Here is a 21,350-nt window from a genome sequence, read left to right on the forward strand (position 1 = left end):
CTTTATCAAAAAGAATAAGTGGATTGCAGCTACACAGGTATGTTTCTGAACACAAAAGAAACGTTTCTCTTCCACGGTTATGATCACTTTTAGTAACAGTGGATGTCCTTTTTAATGTGACACTTGGCAGGAAAGTGCCGTTCTCGCATGCTTTGCGTACTGCAAGTGGTTCTTAAATGCAGAAAGCAGCGCCAGATGCAGCATTTCCCTATGCTAACCTCTGACGGCGGCGATGCAGCAGAAATAGCTTGTACATACAGGTGCTAACAACCCGACCTTGGATAAGCAGGTGTGCGTGTTCCCAGCAGCCCTTACTTTTTGGGTTAATCTGTTGTAAAGGCCTCCACCTTGTGGCTAGCAGTGTAAAACGTGCAGCTTTCTCGAGTTACAAGCATCATCAATTTCCTGTAACTTCAGCACTTCAGAAGTCAAGCTGCACATTTTACGGTTGCCTCCTGACTTTGCTAGATAGCCTTTGTGAATCCTTAAAGACGTGCATACATGTGAAAGATGGTCGTCTGCCAGGCTCTTCTGAGACTCAGTCCCAGGATTCGTCTGAGTGACAAAAATGTGGTGTCCAGTGTAAGTGAGAAGAGATGTGCTAAAGCTCAACACCACTCTGTGCAGCAAAGCCAAATTTTCAGGTTATGCTGCAGTGCAGGGCCAATTAGTTTCACATCTGCTGATTACCCTAAAACAGCAGAGTGTAACTGAGATGCTGTGAGACTTGTGAGCCCTTATCTCTAGGATGACATGCACAAAGAAAAGATCCTGTGTTTAAGTTTGAGCTGGTAATTAGAAAAGCTGTTTGTAAGCATATTGGATCCAGTAAAAGACAATACACAAGCTGTTTATAAAGTATATCGATGAATTCACTTTTCATAGTGGGTCCTGAGTGAAAAATTTTGCACAAAATGAGAACTCATCTATACAGAAATTGTCACCAACATAGCTAACCCTGTTTCACATTAATTCCCTTAGGGTGTCTATGTGGCTGCAGCAGGTGGGCACAGATGCATGCATTCGCACTGAGAGGATGCTGAAGCAGAGGTTATTTCCAGGTTGGTGTGTGTGAAGCTGTGCGTAGAGAACTCTGTCTTCAAGGAACCTGGTGTTAGGGACAAAATCTGCCATCACGTGCATGTTCTGCAGAGATCAGGATAGGAAAGAGTTCAGGTAGGGCAATACCACTTTGCTTAATGGCAAGCCATGTCACTGTACAAGAGTGTACAGAGTTGGCAGGTCATTCACCCTTGTAAGAAAATAAAAATACCCACCATATCACATGAAGCAACCTCCTTTTGACTTTCTGTTTGGTGGCACAGGTCACTTACAACTAGTAGGATTTAGAAGCCATTATTGTGACACTTGGATTTTTATTTTGTCACTCAATGCCATGGAGGATACCATAAAAGACAATATTTTCAGATAGACATAGGCTTTTATCTCTGTCTGTGTCATATGGAATACCTTATTTGTGCTGGTAGGCTTTTGTTCAAGATCGCCTTGTACTGATCTTTGCTAGTCTTTAAAGGGTGCCTTTTAGGGGCTAAGAAATCAGCGGCCGTAAGAGAGAGGCTCTGTCTTCAAAGGCAGAATATCATTTCACATCAGCCTTTGCTGTGGTCATTTCTACAGAGCACCAAAAGATGCACTGCAGTGTTGGTGCCTGTTGCACACCTGCGAACAGGAAGAAATTCTTGTGTTTAATGGACAAGGCAGTGCTGTTCATAAGCACTGGATTGCCATAGCACTCAGTGTGCAATGAAATGGCACTGCCTGGAAGCTCAGCTGAACTTTTTGCTGAAAAATGTCACTGATATTTCTAGAGCTTGACATTTGGAGTCTCCAGACACAATGTGCACATCTAGCAGGGATTCAGTTCTCTGTCTTGTTTCTAAATGAGATTAAAATGAATAGGAGGATGCTGTTTGCATTCCTGTGCATTGTCGTGTGAGCATTCCTTCTTCTTTGGCAGAACTTTCTCTCTGGGGCCAGCAACAGGACCCGAAGGAATGGCATGGAGCTGTGACGGGAGTGTCAGGCCGGGAGTTAGGGAAAGGTTCTGCACCGAGAGGTGATCTGTCAATGTATTCAGAAAATCTCATGATGGAAATTCAGTACATGGTTAGGAGACATGAAGAAGTTTAGCTGGCTACATCTAATCTGCCAGGTAGACTCATGCACTCCCTCACACTGAGTCGCAGCTTATTCTGATTATGATCACACTGGCTGTATAAAAGGCAACGGTCTGATCCGAAGATGGCTGAAAAGCAAATAGAAGAAGCCCATTCATCTCAGTGAGCATCAGTCCAGGCCAGTGATGAGTTACGATTTCTATTTAGCTGTGATCAGGGTTATTTCTGAACCCTTTCTGCATAGCAGACAATCTTTGGTTTTCAGATGCTTAGTCCTAGGAACTTGAAGCCAGTAGGTAAATCTTACCTGAGAGACACGTGGCAAGAAAGGAGCATTTAAATATGAATTTGTCTTTCTAAGTGTAGCCATGGTAATTTGCTTACAAGCACTCAGAAAAATTTCTTGGGTATAGGCCAGCAGCTGTCGTTGCAGGAACAATTAGTTCTCCAGCTCAGCCAATGTTAGTTATTCATGATGTAAACTTATAAAGATCTGCTGGGGTTCTTTAGAAAGGGCTTGTCATCAAGTTATACAAAATAAGGAGAAAACACAGCTAACTCTTTTGGACCAGAGACAAACCACAGGCAATGACCAAATGACTTGATGCTCTGCTGAGCTAGAGTAGAACGGGCTTGCTTCTCTCACATGCCGCTGTGTTTTGGCTTCAAACCAAATTTCTCTCTCACAAGTTAGTCTTCATAAAAGAAGTTGAGCCTGTGACATGGCACCTTCAAATCTTATCTTAAACCATGGTCTTGAAGCAGTGACAGCAACCACTGCCATGCTATGATAGCAGCTGAGGGATCCAGCAACTGTATTAAAAGTGTTGCTGCTGCTTTCTGTGCTGCTGTCTTGTGGTTTCATTTGCCATGCTGCTCCAGAGGCATCCCAGCACCCATGTAGGACCTCATTTTATGCCCGCTGTGGTTGCAGACAAGCCACTTGGCTGTGGTACACTTTTTGTAAGGTAAAGCCAAAGAGCCTGCAAGGGCTGTGTAGAAGTCCAGCTGTGTTTGTGGGTATTTGTGCATACAATTAGATTTTATTGAGTCTCAGTATATGAGCCTGAAATCTTGCCATCAAAAATCAGTTTATAACTCCTCAGATAACTTCTGCTTTTAGTTAGCATGGAAGCGCTGTACGGACAGAGCTTTTTAGGGGCACCAGGTCCGAGTTCAGTCCTGTCAGACGCAGGAGCTGGCAAAGCACGTGGAGAGTGGAAGAAATGGAGGGAAGAGCTGACCCATGACAGCTCTTGGCTGCTCTGAGAAATTTGGCTCCTCGCTCCCACACGTAGCATCCTTGCGAGTAGCTATGGCTGGAACCCAAAGGCAGGGTGTGGCAGCTAAGCAACCCTCATTCTGAGGGAGCTTTACGTGAGGCCCACTCTTTCAGTTCTTACCAAGGCAATACCACCTCCCCTCTCTCCAAATCCTTCCCATAGTCTCTCTGAAGGACTACCAGTCCCACAGTGGGACAGACTTTTGCGTCCTTATCTCTGGAGTGGCAAAAAGAGGAAAAACAAAACACCACCAGCAAAACGCTTTCTCATACTGACAGGTTTTATGGATTTACATAGAATCATAGAGTCATAGAATATCCCAAATTGGAAGGGACCCACAAGGATCATCAAGTCCAACTCCTGGCACCACACAGGTCTACCTAAAAGTTCAGACCTTCAGTTATGACTGAGAGCACAGTCCAAACTCTTCTTAAACTCCAACAGGCTTGGTGCCATGACTCTGTCCCTGGGGAGCCTGTTCCAGTGTACGACCACCCTCTTGGTGAAGAACCGTTTTCTGATATCCAGCCTGAACACCGCCCCCCCCCCCCCCCCCCCACTGCAGCTTGACACAATTCCCTCGGGTCCTATCACTGGTCACTGAAAAGAAAAGATCGGCGCTTGCCCTTCCACTCCCCCTCGTGAGGAAGCTGTAGGCCGCGATGAGGTCTCCCCTCAGCCTCCTCTTTTCCAGGCTGAACAGGCCTAGTGACCTCAGCCACTCCTCATACGTCTTCCCCCCTAGGCCCTTCACCATCTTTGTAGCCCTTCTCTGGACACTCTCCAGTAGTTTCACATCTTTTTTGTGCTGTGGTACCCAGAACTGCACACAGTACTCGAGGTGAGGCCGCACCAGAGCAGACCAGGACAATCACTTCCCTCGACCGACTATTGATGCTGCGCTTGATGGCTTTTTACATGTTTAGTTACTAAACACAGTATGTGATACCCTGCTTTCTTTTCTGTCCTTGCTTCTTCAAAGAATTGTGTTGTGAAAAAACACTAGATTCTTCTACAGTTGCGTATGGGTGAAAACTATATTTTTAAATCAGAGTAGGAGACTGTTAAGTTGCTACTAAATAATGTAGTCTGATCTTCAATATGTCATTGATTATTCATATTAAATTAGATGCCCAATTTTTTTTTGTTTGAATCTGTTGCCCATAATGAATATGTATTTCAACTAATTGAATCAGATTTGATAAACTAGCCAGGAGAAATAGGATGGTTTTTAGTTTAAGTGTAGTTAGTTCAACTTTTGCTGGAACACTTGTTTAAATGGCTCTTGAAAACTGAAATAGCATGGATCTAACAAGGACAGTTGTGTATATATGTTGTAGCACCCCAGTAAAGATATTGTACCTGTACTGTACTGTACCTGTAGTGCATGAACAATCAAGAACATGAAATGATACCTGAAAATATGTCAGAAAATGGGTTGTATATAGGGAAACCTGTGGCTTGTGGTCTCCAGCTTTTGTAGCTGGAGGGCTGTACATGGCTTTTTTGCTCAGCCAGACATTTCTCCTTCTTCTTGTAGTGCCTGAAGAAGTGAAACTCTGAGTGGTAGGACATATTTGTGGTTGGAGACACCAGAGTACCTGGCCAGTGGCATATACAGAGACTTGTAGGAAATATTAAAATTGAAGATTTTTAACTGACAGTGGAAAATAAATAATAATCCTAATAACAGGGACCCAACTGCTCAGCTTGCTCAGTGGATTCAAGGAGGTGAGTTGAAGGGCTGTGTGCTCAGATGTCCCACCACGCTCTGGATGGTGCTGTCAGCGCTGGGCCAAGTGCCTCACTCCATGTTTACCTCAGCATCCCTGGGTGTGGGCCAGGCTCGTCTGGTGTCCGCTCCTCAGTGACCAAACAGCAGCTGGGAGCAGAGCGGAATCTGTCCCTGTGCTGGTGCGGGACGTTACGCTCTTCTCGCCTGGTGCCAGCAGCTCCTTGTGCTGTGGCTGCTACGTGGCCCACTGCGCCCTGCTCTGCCCGGGTCTGCTTCTTGAATCTCCTCAGGAAAGAATGGAGATGGTCTTTTCTAGAGCAGTGAGTGCTCTCGGAAATGCCCAAGCTGTTTTGGTTGAGCAGCGACAAAATTAAGCTCAAAGTGGACGTTTTATATGGAAAGTTTTGGACCAGGCCATTCGTTGAACAAAAATGTGGAGGCCCGGAAACAGGGTTGTAATGGGAACTGCCAAGTAACTTGATGATAAACGATGAATTATCTCTGCCACTTTTGTGTAACAACTCTATTTTATAAGGGGAAGCCTTTTTATCCCCTTTACTATGAAAGGCTTTTTATTCTTATTATGGATAAAATTCTTATATGTCATCTCCGAAATGATCTGCCTGACAGAAGTCTCCCATTTCTCAGTAGAAGGAGCACCAGACTATAAGGAGAGAAGTGCTGTGAAAAACACTCCAAATGTTAAGAATATCTCCGTTACGCCAATAAAGTGTGACTGTGGAGAACAGAGTCCATCTTGGTAGTAAAACTAGCTCTCCGGCTATTTAGAGGTTTTGGAAAGTTATACTTGGTAACTATTGGTGAGGTGCTAACTTATAGTCTGGCAGGATTTTAAAGGGCACATTGGTCTTTATGGGCTTAAATGTAAAGACTGAAACTACAGACTAAAAAAAACACTAAAAAATGATGAACTTATAAACTGGGTGAACTTGGTTTCTTCAAATGCCAGGAAAACACACTTCACATGCCTGATGTTAGTTAGTGCTGTCTTGGTGGAGAAATTTAAAGCAGGATATTTAATAATGTGAGAAATACTTAAATCAGCCAAGTCTATACAAAAATAAAATAAATTGAGATCGGAACTGTGAGCTAATTCTTGTAACACTTTCATGGGGATGAGGATAGGTGGTGGGAGAAATGCCACACAGCTTTCATCATAGGCTTATCCTGCATAGACAGATGCAGGAAATTTGGACTTTTTTTCTAAGCAAAATACATTCTTTATAAGCTTAAGTGGAGCAAAGTATATACTTCGCAGTCAGGTAAAGTCCTTGGTGACTGGAAAAAAGGAAACATCACTTCCATTTTAAAAAATTGTAGAAAGGAAGACCTGGGGAACTACAGACCAGCGAGCCTTAGCTCTGCGCCTGGAAAGATCATGGAACAGGTCCTCCTGGAAGCAGTGTCAAAGCTCATGCAGAATGAGGAGGTGATCTTAGATAGCCAGCATGGAGCAGCCCTCCTAGGAAGAAAGGCTGAGAGAGCTGGGGATGTTCACTCAGGAGAAGAGGAGGCTTTGTGGTGACCTAGTTGCAGCTTTTCAGTACTTAAAGGGGGCTTATAAAAAAGATGGAGAGCGACTTTCAGCTTGGGCGGATGATGATAGGACAAGGGGGATTGGCTTTAAACTAAAAGAAGTGAGATTTAAATTAGAGGTTAGGAGGAAATTCTTCACTGTAAGGGTGGTGAGGCGCTGGCACAGGCTGCCCAGAGAGGCTGTGGATGCCCCATCCCTGGAGGTGTTCAAGGCCACATTGGATGAGGCCTTGGGAAGCCTGATCCAGTGTGTGGCATCCCTGCCTATGGCAGAGGGATTGGAACAAGATTATCTTTAACGTCTCTTCCAACCCAAACTGTTCTGTGATATGATAATGATTCTATAAACTCTGGAGAACTAAACATTTATTTTCTTGTTGTCTTTGTTAAGCAAATGACATGAATTCCCAAACTCATTTTTTGATTAAGGGAGTAGTTTTATTTCATAATTTATGCTCGAGGAACACTGTCTCTCTTTCAGTACAGCTTTGTTAGAATACACCTACAGGGCAGCTCTGTGAACTGGGAGGCCTTTCTGCCAGCAAGTGTTAATATGACGCTGTATGCTAATTAGCTCCTCTGAGAAATTAAGAATAGAAGACCATTTAGAGGCATGAGGTGCAGTAATTAAGCTCGTGGGCTGCAAGACTGCAAACTGCATTCCATAGTATAGCTCCTGGTATGAGAGGAATGGGATGTTTTTTGATGTTATCCATTATTTAAGTATCTATCAGTGACTCCAAAATGAGCTTGAGTCCATAGACCAAAGTGGCCATGCAGCCGCCCTTTGTAACACGGGATGATGGTACCTGAAATAATTTCCTCTTCTTTCAGGAGCTTATTTTAGTTGTCAACCAGAACGTATCACTGCTTGTCTGACAGATAAGAGATTGCAAAGCTATATTGCCACATTGCATAAAGTATTAGAACTGCATAAAATACCTCATCTAAGATATTTTTCTTCAGTGTGTATGAATTGCTTGTAATATTAAGATAATCAAGAATAGTTCTTCATACTGATAGTTGCTGTTTGCACACTATAGACTATAGTGTAATGGAAGTTTTGTATTTGTTCAGAATTTCAAAAGTCCACTGTAATTAACCCAAAAGTATTAATAAGACAACATAAAACTACTCATAACTGCTAGGTTTGCTCTGGTCAAATTAATTAAATGTATCATTTCTGGTCCAGTGTTGAAAAAGTATGCTCTAAAAATTTTTTTTTTCTAAAATGTAAAAAGTACACTTTTTGAATTCTCTTATGATTAGAATCAGTCTGTCCAACTAATTCTCCAGAAAACTCTTCCTGTGGAAGAGACCAGCGTAACTGCTATGTACAAAACATTTGTTCCTGTGTGTTTGTGGGAAATTCTGCTTATAATTTAAGGTTGATTTCAACCTTAACTATGAAAAAAATCATACATTATTCTCTATCTTTATTAAAAATAAGAATAAAAATGTATACTTTTCTGTAATCCAGGTTTGAAACATTTCATTCTGATTTACCAGTAGAGGGAGATGGTGTTCTTGAAGCTCAATCTAAACTTGCTACTGTTATTTTCATAATACAATGTGGTTGCCTAATTGTTTGTAAACTCTTTTGAAAATCCTGACTTGAAATTCTTGAGGATAAACTAACTTTCAATGATTTAAAAAAAGAAAACAAAACAAAAAAAAAACAACCTTTATAATAGTGCTGTAGGAGCTCTGTGAAAATTCCTGCGTCTAGCAGGCAATTACTCGAGTGGTGAAAGCAGTCAAAGTGTTGTAACATGATCACCTCTAGCCGGTTCCATCGCGTCAGCTCTCTACGCATGTGAGCTAATGGAAGGTTTGTGAGTGTGATTTAATGTACACATGGGCATTTCCTGGGGGAATGAAATGAGTGACTTGGAAGGTGATTCTTCTCATTGACACACAGGCATCTGTACAGAATTATATTGCATACCTCTCATGTGGTGGTCTCTGCTTTCTCTTACAGCTGCAGAGCAACAACCCCGTAGTTCTGTACAGAAACCTAGCGCCTATATTGCCAGAAAGGTTGTTTCAAATAGGACCTTCAGGCAGCAGTTTTGAAATCCTTTCTGAAATCCCAACTCGGAAGCTTAGAAGGGAAGAGATGCGCATATGAAGCAGTGGTCATGCACGCAGTTGCGCAGGACTCGCTGTACGGGCAGCAGTCACCAGGCTTAGTGCCAGTACTTGTTGTCTCTGAACCCGTCACCTCCAGCTCCTTTCCTTAGCAGTCAGCCGAGGCCCAGCCGCCACTCACGATACTGATCTGATCTCGAATATAGGTTAGAAGGAAGTATATTCCCTAGTAGCTCTTCAGATGCAGTGTATGTGACTCTATACCTGACAACATTTAGCCTGCAATTATAAAACAGAAGTGGTTGTGAGAATGGGTTCTTTTTAGTCAAGGGAATGCCAACAACATGTCTTGTAAATGACAAGAAAAAGTTTATTATTTGGTGGTAGAAACTAAGCTATAATACCTTTTAAAAGATACTAGCAAAACTGATGCAACTTTGCAATAGGAAAAAAATTACTGAAATACAGAGTATTTGCACTTTCAAGGCTCTCTCTACAGCAAATAATGTGTGTTTTGTATTTCCTGGCGTTTCCCTTCCTGCAAATATTCAGGGGAGAAAGAGATGCATAATCCTCTTTTAGTGCCAAGGAATCTTGAGGAACGGAGGAAGGGAAAAAATGCTCTTATGTGAAATTTAAAGCTCTTTGCTCACTATTTCTGCTACAGATCTCCTGCATGGCCTTCAGCAAGCCAATTAGTCATTCTCTGCTTTCGCTCCTCATTTGTAAGATGGGGACTTAACAGTTCAAAGTTACAGATTTTAATAAGGACATGTTGATTAGTTATGCATTTGTACTTTGTGCTCATAAGTGCTTAGGCTGTAGTGCAGGAAGTAAAGATGGATAAGTAGATCAAGACTGCCTTGCCCACTAGGTACAGGCCCCATATTTGATTAATCTGTTTCTCCATCCTTCATTTCATTTACTCTTTTTTTCTTTTCCAAGGAAGTAGCACAGCAGGTCCTAGCTTGGTCCTACTCTTGATACGTTATCATATTAATAAAAGCAGCAAGCCAGAGACAAAACTTTTGGCCCCCTCACTTCTATGTCTTGATCACAGGATGACCTGTTTTATAGAACAAATGTTTTATAACCAAAAGGAAAGTGATTTCATCTTGCAGATGAGAGATAATTCAGTGCTCTAGAAGTGTGAAATGACCCTTTGGCTGAAGCACACGGTTTATTAAACAAACTACTCCGGTTGCTACAGCTACTTACTGCTTGTGTGTAGCTCTTTTTCACTACTATGTGATATTTTGAAATGTGTTGAGTTGTGAATCAAACTGACATTTGAGCAAACTTCTGTGGAGCAGAGAAAGGAGATTGAAAATGGCAAAAGATTATCTCTATGTAGCCTCTAGTTTCTTTACAATATAAAACAGCATCTTAAAAATCTGATTTTTGCTACTGTCTAGAAATGTTTGCAGAATGCATAGGATTGCTAGCATTCACCTGTCTGCTCTGATGTTGCTTAAAGTGTTAATTGTCCAAGCCATGAAAAATTCCAACGTTGCTGAATGCAGGTTCAGTTTTAAAAGGCAGCAGTAACCGTAAGATACGGAATGTAGCCAGATGTATGTGTGAACAGTTCAAAATACAGTTCTGCACCAAATTTCTCTTTTTCTGCTGATACCTGCAGGGTAAGAGTAGGGAATACAGCCTGTAGCTTGATTTCACATTCAGACAAACATTTTGGAAAAGTGAAGGTTAGAAACTTGCAGTTCTTCAAACTCTGGAATTATCTAATAGTCCATTCAAAGGCATCAGTTCCTACAGACAGGTGATCCTTCGAGAATCCCAGGGTTTGTTTTCTTGACAAAAGCAGGTGGTTTCTAGTCACTTTTTTTTTTTTTTTGAGAAAACCTACAATATATGATCCCTCTGAATATTCAGAAGCCAGAAGTCAAACAAAATTACACAAGTGCCATTTTTATATTGTGGCAGGCTTTGTATTGCTGGCGAATGTAACGCATCTTACAGGAAGATGTGAATCTACTGTGACTAAAACAATAAAGCATCAGGGTTGTTGGGTATAAATGCTACCTTGTTCAGTCTGGAGAAGAGCCTTTAACTGTCGGACAAAATGCCTTGGTCACCCAGAAGAAAGAGAAGATGAGTGCTTAAAGTGTACTGTCTTCATATGAGGCCAGCCGTGTGGCTTACAAAATAGAAGTCACTAGCTGGAAGGGGTCAGTGTTTATTTAATCACTTCTGAGTTTGAACCTGAGTTTGAACCTGATCCTGTAATGGCATTCACACAACAAAATCTCCCCCCAAAAGCAGTGCTAGGTTCTTTGTACGTAAATGTGAAGATGTCGCCACATATAACCACAGGTTCATCTGTCTGTCCTTCCTCTTTTCTGCTCCTTGTTTATCTTTTGTTGCAGAGCTGTTAGCAGCAGCCTTACCTGGTTTCAGGCTCCTTGGCATACCTGCTAACTCCTTTTCCTCTTCTAGGATAGCATCTTAACCTTGTCCCTCCCAAATGAAGCATAAGTTCTGCCTGCATGCTACTTCAAAGCTCAGAATTTGAGACCTAAAACATTGTTTTCAGTTTTGGAGTAGTGAATGTGTTTGACAAGTATGAAGTTACACTTCTCATGTGCATGACTGGAGCGTGAATATATATAAAATAGAAAGACAGGACTAAAGACTGGCTGAGAAAACACTGTCTATGAACTGGAGAGCTCTCGCTATACAATACGTATACTTCTCACAGAGATAGCCAAAGCGAGATATACCCAAAACAAACAGCAAAGATTCCCTCCTTTTCCACAACAATTAGTGAAGTCCAAACAAAGCAAAAATAAAATAAAAAACCGGGGTGGGGGAGCGGGACGACTTGAAGGAGGAGTGGGAGTAAAACTTTTTAATGTGCATGGAGATGCAGAGGAACTTTTGTCAAATGTCTGTGACAAAACAGCTCAGAGTATCTGGTATACGTGCAGAGTCTGCTGACCAGCAAAGAGGTGTCGTGAGAAAGAGCTCTGTAGGCGCAGCCTGCTGAGAGTGGTCCATGGGATCCAAGGAGGAGAATCTGTTTTGGTATCAGCAGTTTGCTGTGTAATTAGAGAGTAGCACCAGCTTTAAAAACAATCATTCTGATATTCTCCTTCAGATGGAAACTTCAGTTTTTGCAGTGGATGGTTGTTTACTGTGGACTGGACTGAAACCAGCAACTCCGTCTTTGTTAGCAGCCGTTAGACAGTAACATATTTTAGCTGCATATTACAAAATGGGGCAGATTAAGACAAAGGCCCAAAGGGTGAAATGTACTTTATTTCCTTCCCAGTCTTCTGAACTAGTATATTTTCCCCACAGTGTACAAATTTTATACTTTTTATATTTGAGACAAGCTAGGAAGAAAGGAGTTAAATTGCTTAACTCTTTATTCCACTTCTCGTAACAATTTACAGCCATTCATGGCAATTATGTAGCCACCTATCAGTCCAGGTGGGTAACGCTTTGCTCACACTCAGAGTGATGTAAGTGCAGGGGGGAGGAACGGGGCAGTCATGCTCAGCAGAGCCAGGCTGCAGCAGGGTCTCGCTGCGCCAGGGGCACGGGCCTGGGCCCCGCTCAGCCGTGGCTCTGCCACACCGTCACAGCTTTACAGAGGAGCATGGAGATTTTTTTCAATAGATGATTCTTTGGCAAACTATGAAAATAATTCTGTTGGAGAAGGAAAAAAAAAATCATTTCTCTTGCTACAGGGCTTTCTTCCTGCAAATTTCAAAGGTCTGCTGTGAATAATAGTGTTAGAGCTTCCAAGCTACAAGAATATTTTATAGTGGAAAGTGTTAGGCAACCAAAATAAATATCAGTTCCCACTGTTACAAAGTAAGATTTATTATTCTTTATGTTGTACCTTAAAACCTGCATTAAATGACATTTTTTTGAGAAGCGGCACAATGTATCAAAGAGTTGCGTTTTTCATAGGGACACTGCCTTGGTTTGTTCTAGCTTGTTTACATTTAAATGAGAAATAATTTAAGACAGAAAGAACATGAGAGCTTTCTTTGTCAGGAAAAATGTAACAGGAATTCATCTTCACAAAGGACTAAACAAAATCCTTAAATCCAAGTGCTTCCAGTCTCCAGGGTGTTCAAAATACATATTCCTACTTTATGGCTTGAATGTGTCTCTACTTACAAGATTTGTGAATATTTTGACAAACCTGGTCCGAGTTTTCTGGTAGGAAAGTTACAGATGAGGCAAGTTTTCCATGGTTTGGGGTTTTATGGCGAATGCGTTGCACGGCTCTGGTTATGTGCTTCCTTCTCATGACATCAGTGCTGAAGGGGAGAAAGAATGTAAACATCTGTTTTTTATAATTCAATTCCAGACTTATAACTTGATTAGGATAAGCAATGTTTCAACGTGATTAATTTTCCAGTCACAATATGATGGTTTGAGCGCGCAGTTTTAGCACCAATGTCAAGATGCGTAGAGGCAGATTCTGCTAATGAGGCCGATTCTGCTGCATCGCCCAACCTTCCCAGCCGCATCAAACGCAGCTGACAAGAACCCGCTTGCCTCATGCCACCAAAAACCAAGGATGCGATTTTCCTCCCTCTTGGCAACTACAACCAGGTGATGCCGCTCACCTGGGAGCGTGATGGCCTCCACCGGTGGGTGGTGAGGCCGGGACCCCAGCACTGAGCGGGGCTGTGGCCACCTTGCCCCAGCCCCGCTCCTCTTTCAGGCGGCACTGGGTTGGATCAGATTTTCAAGAGGTATTAAAGGCACTTAGGATCAGATTTTCAATAGGTATTTATGTGTCTGCTGGGACGCAGCTAAATATCTCTTAAAAACCTGGCCTTAAATCGAGCCTGTGGGCTGCAGAGCAGGCGGGAAGCACCGCGCCGCCCGCTTGCTTTCCCTTGCTGCCTGCTCTCCGGGCTGCAGGCAAACGGTGCCCGCAGCTTCTCCGTCCCCTTCAGCAGGGACCTCAGCACCGCTTCACAGGAGCAGGGGAAGATTCGGTCTGGGAGGGACCGGGGCTCCGGCCCGCACCTTTCAGGTAGCGCTTGTGGAGGCGAGAGGCGGCGGCGCAGGAGGAGCGGCCCCAGGTGCCCAGCGCCCCGGGGCTCCCCTCCCCTCCCCGGCAGGTGCCGGAGCGGCCCCGGCCCCTCAGCCTCTGCCGCCGGCGGTCGCCCCGCGCGGGGGCCCTGGGCTGAGGGAGGCGGGGCCGGGCGGCGCCGCAGCCGGGGCTCCCTGCGGCGCGGCAGCTCCCGCAGCCCGCGGCATGGCCGGGGCTCTGCCTTCTCCCTCGGGGCGGCGCTGCCCCGGCCCCGGCCCCAGCCCCAGCCCCGGCCCTGCCCGATAAGAAAGGCGGAGCGGGGCCGCGGCGGCGCGCAGACAAAAGCCGCGGCGTTTCCTGCGCTCCGCGCTGAGGGGAGCCGGGCGGGCGGCGGAACATGGCTCTCGGCGGGGCGCGGGCGGCGGGGCCGGGCTCCCTCCTGCTGCTGCCGCTGCTGCTGCTCGCCCTCTGCCCCCGCGCTAAGCCCGAGCCCGGCGCCGAGGCGGTTCCCGAGGGAGCCTCCACCCTGACCTTCGTGTTCGATGTCACCGGCTCCATGTACGACGACTTGGTGCAAGTCATCGAAGGGGCGTCGAAGATCCTGGAGACGTCGCTGAAGCGACCCAAGAGGCCGCTGTACAACTTCGCCCTGGTGCCCTTCCACGACCCAGGTGAGGGCTCGTCCCGGGCTCCGCTGAGGGAGGGACGCGGCGCCCCGGAGCGGGGAGCCGGGAGCGGGGCGGCCGCCGGGGGGCTCCTCTCGGCCGCCCCCGGGACGCGGCCGGGCGCCTCCTGCGGGCCCCCTGCCCCTCGTCCCTCGCACGGCGCCCGCGGGCCCACCTTTGTCTCCCCGCCGCAGCTGTTTCCCGTTGCTCTCCTTCTCCCCGGCCGGCTGCCTCCCTCCTTGTCACAGCCCTGGTGGCGACTGCAAGGGGAAACCAGAACGGGATGCCCCAGCCCGGTGATGCCTGCGCTACCCGGCGCCGCAAACGCCTGCTTTTTCTTAGGAAAAGAGATCAGAGGAGGATGGGGCGTAAAGGCCCCTGAAAGTAGCCTTTCTGGTGCTAGTTTCTATGGGATTCTGCAGGGTGTTCCCGAGGTCGGTGCTTAAGAGTTTGTTTTTTTGCAGGAATGTCATCGAACAAAACTAGGCACCCCTCCTGTTTCTCCCCAGCCATGGACACTTCTGCCTGCAAAGCATATGCTTGCCATTGTTACCAATATCTTAATCGAATTGCTTGGAAAACTAGGGAAAAACTTTCCGTTTTTTCTGTTTTGTTATCCATAAGCTTGCATAGGTTCTCTCTCTTTTAATGAAGAGCCTGTCTTTGTTGTATCAGAAAAACATCCATTTACGTATCTTACTATGTTTGCCTTTGATATCACATCTTTTTCTTCTACTTCTGTGTTTTTGTTATGAGACAAACCTGTGTGGAACGTAAAGCATGCCATACCACAGATGCGAGCAAGAGGGGAGAGGATTTGCGGCAGTCGCACGCAGAACTCTTTTCTGCCCCGCTGGAAAGCCAAGCTAGCGGTTCTCTCTGGAGCTCTTTCTCCTTGGGATGGGGCAGAAGACCACCATGGTGGTTGGGGTGGTTTTGTTTTTTCTCTCCATGATTTTACATCTTTACATTTACATTTTATCACTTTACATTTACTCTTTACATCTTCCCTTTGTGCTCACTGAAGCGGTTCATTATGAGGGTTGCCAACCCACTTTTTCAGAGGGCTTGGATATCTGCACCAACCCTGAGAGCCAGAAGATGGCCTTGTGTGATGTGATTTTAGTTTGTGAGCCTATTTGCGTGGTTCTTTCTTCTCAACTCTTGTGTGTTTGTGTAGAAAAAAACTTGCAGCCTTGGTGTCACTGGTACTTCCAGTACTTAGCTGTCATCACAGGTCAGCTTCAAATCCCTTGTTTCAGTCACTGCTTTTTTTTTTTTTCTTTTTTTTTTTTTTTCTCCTCATCCCACACGTGTTTGTTTCCTCATTTGGTCCTCCCTTTGGCCGGTTTCTCCATTTTATTCCATTCTTCCCTGACCCCCTTGCTTCCACTGGCTCTCTGGGTCTTGGTGTCTGTTACAGCCAGAGCCCTGTAACCACGCTTTGCTGTGCCACCAAGACCTTGCTCCCTGCATCCCTTGCTGCCACTTCCTCTCCTTGTTTCACGTCTCTTCCCCTTGCAGGCTCCTTGTTCTCCTGCCCCGTTTGCTCTCTTTCCCCAGGAGATCCCTTTCCTTGGCAGATTGCATCCAGCAGAGTAGCTGAGACTTTGGTCCGCGGGGAGCTGAGTGAAGAGAAAGACCGTTCTTGTCAGCGATCTGCGTTGGTGTCTCCTGTTAGGGAAGTCCAGCTTCCTCACGCAGCTGGGCGGGCCATGCTTCTCACTGTCACGGGTGGCTTGTTAGGTCTTAATGTGGTTTGAGAGGTGCTTAAGTTTAAACATTACTTTGTCTTGACTTCTGAAAATTATTTCTGTGTGTCTTTCTTAGAGTTACTAGGACACAGCGCAGGCTGGTGTCTTGAACTTTATGGACGTAGCTGCTGATAATCTGTTATCTTACATCTACTGATGACCAAATCTAGATTCTTCAAAAGAAAATGAAGGAAATAGTGTTGTGACCAGCTCCCTAACACCTTCTATGAACCTAGAGGAAGTAAATTTTCAGAAAAATCTTTTTAAAAAATATAAAATAAAAATTTAAAACTGAAGTTGCTTGGCTTGCATTTCAGTATCCAATTCACTTACCTAGTGTGGTTCTGTCTGATGGCAGCTCAACTAAACTGATGAACATGAGATTTCTTTCTTTTTTCCCTCCAAGTTTTCTGCTTATTTGCACAACTGGATGATTTCTTTTTGCTTCTTCAGAAAAAAGCTTTGTACACAGCTGTCCCGCAGACAAGCTTTGTTGATCTTTCTGTGAGGTAGCGTGGCCCAGAGGCGAATGGGACGCTAGGAGGAGCACAACATGCAGCCGAACCTCAGCTCCATGGAGCTTCTGGTTTGTACAAGGCTATCCTGATCCAGACACGCTGTTTGTTGATGGGTAATTACAAATGTAACTCCATTAGTCTCGTCATTGGTGTTGCACCCCGTGCCCTGTTCAGGGCCAGGGGCAGTCACTCTGCAGCACTGCTTGGTTGCTGCTGGCTGGTGGCACAGCTCAAGTGCTTTCAGACCAGCCTCAGGACAGACAGATTTCTGGTGAAAAGAGAAGAGTATTCATCAAAACCTGCATTAATCTGTCCTGAAAGAGTATTTGACATTGCACAAGGTACATCCGGATTACAAATAATTTGAGTTATGCAGTAGGATATAGCAGGATTTTCAAATGTGTTGTTACTAAAATGCTGCGTATTGATGCTGCATAGTGATGTGCCAATGCACTGTGGTGGCCTTTGATGGTAGATTTAAATGTAGTGTCATGACCACTGCTGTGGTACTTTGCTAGCACTGTGGTGTTTTGGTAAAGCAGTAATAACTGACAAGTTTATTTTGTTGAACTGAACCTGAGGTTTTTGGCACAGTGCAGAATTACAGTCTACAGAAAAGACTTGTAATGGGTTTCACGTGCTGATGCCACTGAGCCATCTGGTGGTATGCTGAGATCTCCATTTTGGAAAAGCCTTTTGGTTTTGGTTTTGTCTTGAGTAAGTCAGAGTGCACAATGCCAACAGATCACAGGAATTCTTCTGTTGTGGTTTTTCAATGCCTAAACACTATCACAGAAGTTTTGTAGGTAGTGAAAATGGTTCTTGACAAAGAAATCTCTTGCCAGACTTGTATTCAATGGGAAAAAATGAAAAAATATCTCCCAAATCAAGGAGAGTTGGCAAAGGAAAATACTGTATTGGAGCTAAGGCTTAAGATCACTGAATGCTTTTGTAGTTGCGTGTTGTGGGTGCTGATCTCCTACTAACTAACTCCCATTGTATCCTGTGGAAACAGAACTGGGCTTGGAACATCTCTATTTAACATCTGTGGCCAGCTTTTCTGTTTTTTCTTTATGCCATTAAGGAATTTTGGAATGGAAAACAAGCCCAAGAGGACACATTCATCCCTAGCATTTTTCTGTAAAGCTAATGGAATTATCCCAGTAATAACTTTGACTCTGCATGATTCAATCAAGCATTCTTCTAGTGTGAATGACTATCTTAAAGACCAAACTCCAGCAGTTTGTTTTAATTACAAGTATAATGAAGAGAATAGGGTTGCTTTACACATTTTTTATGTATGTAACGTTATGTGATATCATTTAAGTTTTGAGGAAACCCACTCCTATAAATGTTGTTTTAATGGGTTAGCCAGAATTTAAATACCTTTTTTTTTTTTTCCCCTGGAACAGAAATATACAGGAAAACTCTGACTCTTCACTTGTCCCCTTCATCTTGAAGAAAGGTCTTGTTTGAGTTGTTGTATTCTGAATATAAGGTTTTTGGAGACCTGGACTAAGCTGCCAGAGTTTGTTGTGCCACGCACACAGCAATATTTAATAGAATCACAGAACCATTAAGGTTGGAAAAGACCTTCAAGATCATCTGGTCTAACCATTACCCTACTACCAATGTCACCCGCTAAACCATGTCCCTAAGCACCACGTCCAACCTTTCCTTGAACACCCCCAGGGACAGTGACTCCAACAGCTCCCTGGGCAACCAGTTCCAATGCCTGACTATTCTTTCTGAGAAGAAATTTCTCTTGATTTCCAACCTAAACCTCCCCTAGCACAACTTGAGGCTATTCCCTCTTGTTCTATAGCTATCTGTGAGAAGAGGTTGACCCCCAGCTCCCCACAACTCCCTTTCAGGGAATTTAACCGTTCTCGCAGTAGTGTAGCGATGTGGTTATGTAGGCTCTGGGCTTCTAAGTGCACAGGATGATGTTAATGCCATTTAATACTCCTAATGTCTACAGATGTCTGACAGGAGCATCTCTTAGCCCTTCTTACAAATCAGACAGGCAATGTATTGCCTATGTGACAAGCAGGAAAACCTTCATGCTGCTTTGTTCAGATCAGAACAGAGTATTGAACTTAAGTTATCCACTTAGGGCCACACAATAAATGTACAGGAGAGCTAGAAATAAAACGTTTTTTTTTTTTCTCCTTGGTCTCACTTTGCTTTTCTGAGAGCAAAGCTCTGACTAAAATGGAGTAAGGGCTCATAATTGTGTTTAACTTCATAACCTGTAGTCTCCTTTATTTAGCAGACTTGCAGTGCCATAGCTGTAAAAAAGGTTAGGTTGCTGGACCATGTCCTAACTTGGGAGAAGTTCAGAAGACCATAGGAAGGTCCCGAGAGCTTTGGTTTTTGTACATTTGATGGTTTTTTAGAAGTTATGAAGAAGAAGAAATATATTTTTTTTCCCCCAGAGGAGAAAAAGAAGACATTAAAACCAGGCCATTAGAGGTATTAAGATATTCCATACTTTCTGATACAAAAAGTAAGGCTGTTAGATCAGATGGGCAACAGAGGGAGATGAGAGGCTGTGGGTGAAAACAGAGGAGGACAGGCTTTCCTTCACGGCTTCCCTTCTGCCCTGAGGAAGATGCGTGTGAGTGATGGAGAGCAAATTACTCTGGCTGTAGCCTCTGCCCCTGCCCAGCTGGAGCTGCTCCTGTGCCTTCCCTGTGACCTGTCTGGCCTCAGCCAGCACGGTGCAGCTCCACGTCTTGGGGCGAGCAGCATCCTCCAGCCCCGTGGGCCTCCTGCAGCAAGCTTCTGAGAGTCTCGCCAGCCGCCCAGCCCTCGCCTGTGGCTGCTCTCCTGCCCCTTGTGTCAGCCTTGGGGTTGATGGGTGGCCGTTAACATTTTCAAGCAAAGCCCGAATGTATAGAAATCCGTTGTAGAAAAACTCCTCCCGTTCAGGAAGAGTTGATTTGTCAATCTGGAACAGCCTGAAGAAGGAAGAGGTCATCTGTGGGGTTCCCTCTGTTGGTGGTGAGTGGAGTACGTGGCAAAACCCCGTAGGTTATATAGGACACGAAGACATTGCCTCAGCTGTGTTTGGTAAGAAGAAGGTCAGAGACAAAGAAAAGGATTCTCTCCACTCAGTTCCGGTCCTCTTTTTCTTTTGAGAGCTGGGTGGGTTTCATCGTGTTGCTGGAATCCCCGAAGTGGGCCAGTTGGCAGGTCTGGCCTCCCGCTTTGGGCAGGGCAGCTGTCGGCGCTTTGCAGTGCAGCAGGTTGGAGGTGCCAGACTGATCTTTCAGAGCAGTGCTCTTCACTCAAACTTCTGGAAATCCTACCTGAAAAAAATTCAAGGTTGTGTAAATTTTTTGGGAATTTGGTTTATTTTGGACCTGCTTAAATATATAATGACAGAAATAATGCTTGTGCTTCCAAGGTTTGAATATTTTCTCCTTCGTGTTTTAGGAGATGCAGTGTAAATGTCCAGCTGTTCTGGGCTGTCTTGGCATGTCCAAAAACGAACAACAACCAGAACGGGGCATAATAATTGTTAACCTGTCCTTCTGTGCTGGAACTGCTCTTACTATTGCCTCTCATTTCACCATTGGCAATTCCAGCAGGAAATACTCTGTTTCCTGAAGGCTCTAATGCTGTCTCTTTATTGTTGTTACCACTCCTGAGTGTTTTGTTGTTGCTGTCATCCCAGGAATGATGGCGGCAGCGCCACGTGGCAGCGACCCCCTCCCAGCTGGGAGGGAAGAAGCCAGGGGCACCTCCTGATCGATACTTTTATCTGAGCCTTCTGTGGTAACCGTCCTGAGCATGTGTGAAATGGCTGTTTTGAAACCTGATTGTTGTCCTTGATGGAGTTGCTGTGGTATCTATAAAATCGTTTGTATGTAACTGTATGGATGTTTTCTTCATCTTCTGGAGGGACTTATCGGGGTCCCTCTAGAAGTAGCTAGTTATGTAGATTGCCAGTGCCAGAAGCTCCCGAGTCTGAGACAGCTGAAATACGGTGCCATCATCCTAAGACTGATGAGAACATCACTTTAAATTCTGTTTTTCTACCACCTTAAGTCTGTGTATGCACATCAGCAAGTTTTACCCTCAGTTCTTGAATCCTTTTTTTGAAGGGAAGGGATTTTTATCTCTATTTTTGCCGAAAGATATAAAGGATTTCATTCTCTTCTGCTTTGCGTTATGAATTATTTTTCATGTTGCATCTGAAATTGTTGCATACTGAATTGCACAGAAGTTACTTGTTCTGTTTTGCTTTCCTATCCCCAGCTCCAAGTGGTGGCAATAAGTGAAAAGCTCTGTAGCTCATTAGTAACGCGTCCCAGTGTTATTCTGTCCCAATAATTATGACTGATGTAGTTGTGCAAATGAGCCTTGCTGTTTAGTAGTGCGTGCCTGTTCTCTGTAGCTTCCTGAATTTATGTAGAGTATGACGCTTACTCCAGACAAATACCTCATATGTTCCTGTTTCTCACGCAGACATCACTGTAAGTGCCATTACAGCTCAACCATTCCGTGTGCAACCAGGTAATTGTGTGGGCTTTAAAATTCACTCCTGAATACCGTGATTTTTGTTGCGAAAGCTTTTT

The 21,350-nt window shown here is 44.5% G+C and overlaps 1 protein-coding gene and 1 long non-coding RNA gene across 7 annotated transcripts in view; one reads left to right on the forward strand and one right to left on the reverse strand.

Annotated features, from left to right (window-relative positions):
* HMCN1 (hemicentin 1) overlaps positions 1 to 21,350 on the forward strand; it is a 246,794-nt gene that overhangs the window by 33,389 nt on the left and 192,055 nt on the right. For 2 of the 5 annotated variants that reach the window (XR_013954316.1, XM_080602309.1), the window contains exon 1: positions 13,166 to 14,498. The exons of 2 other annotated variants lie outside the window; for them this stretch is intronic. Coding sequence is in view for 2 of the 3 variants with exons in the window: in XM_080602309.1 (XP_080458435.1) it covers positions 14,225 to 14,498 (274 nt within the window). In the remaining variant the exon portion in view is untranslated. Of the gene's footprint in view, positions 1 to 13,165; positions 14,499 to 21,350 lie in introns of those variants that run through there. One more of the 5 variants, XM_080602310.1, reaches the window with a different exon arrangement.
* On the reverse strand, positions 10,792 to 14,497 carry LOC308199009. Of its 2 annotated transcripts, none has more exons than XR_013954328.1 (3): positions 14,359 to 14,497; positions 12,982 to 13,099; positions 10,792 to 11,863 (listed from the first exon to the last, which is right to left on the reverse strand). It is a non-coding gene; the product is annotated as an uncharacterized lncRNA (long non-coding RNA). The 2 variants fall into 2 exon arrangements; XR_013954329.1 differs by lacking the exon at positions 10,792 to 11,863 and adding an exon at positions 11,899 to 12,462.

Source organism: Anser brachyrhynchus, assembly GCF_964034855.1.
Source record: "Anser brachyrhynchus genome assembly, chromosome: 8".
Taxonomy (NCBI): domain Eukaryota; kingdom Metazoa; phylum Chordata; class Aves; order Anseriformes; family Anatidae; genus Anser; species Anser brachyrhynchus.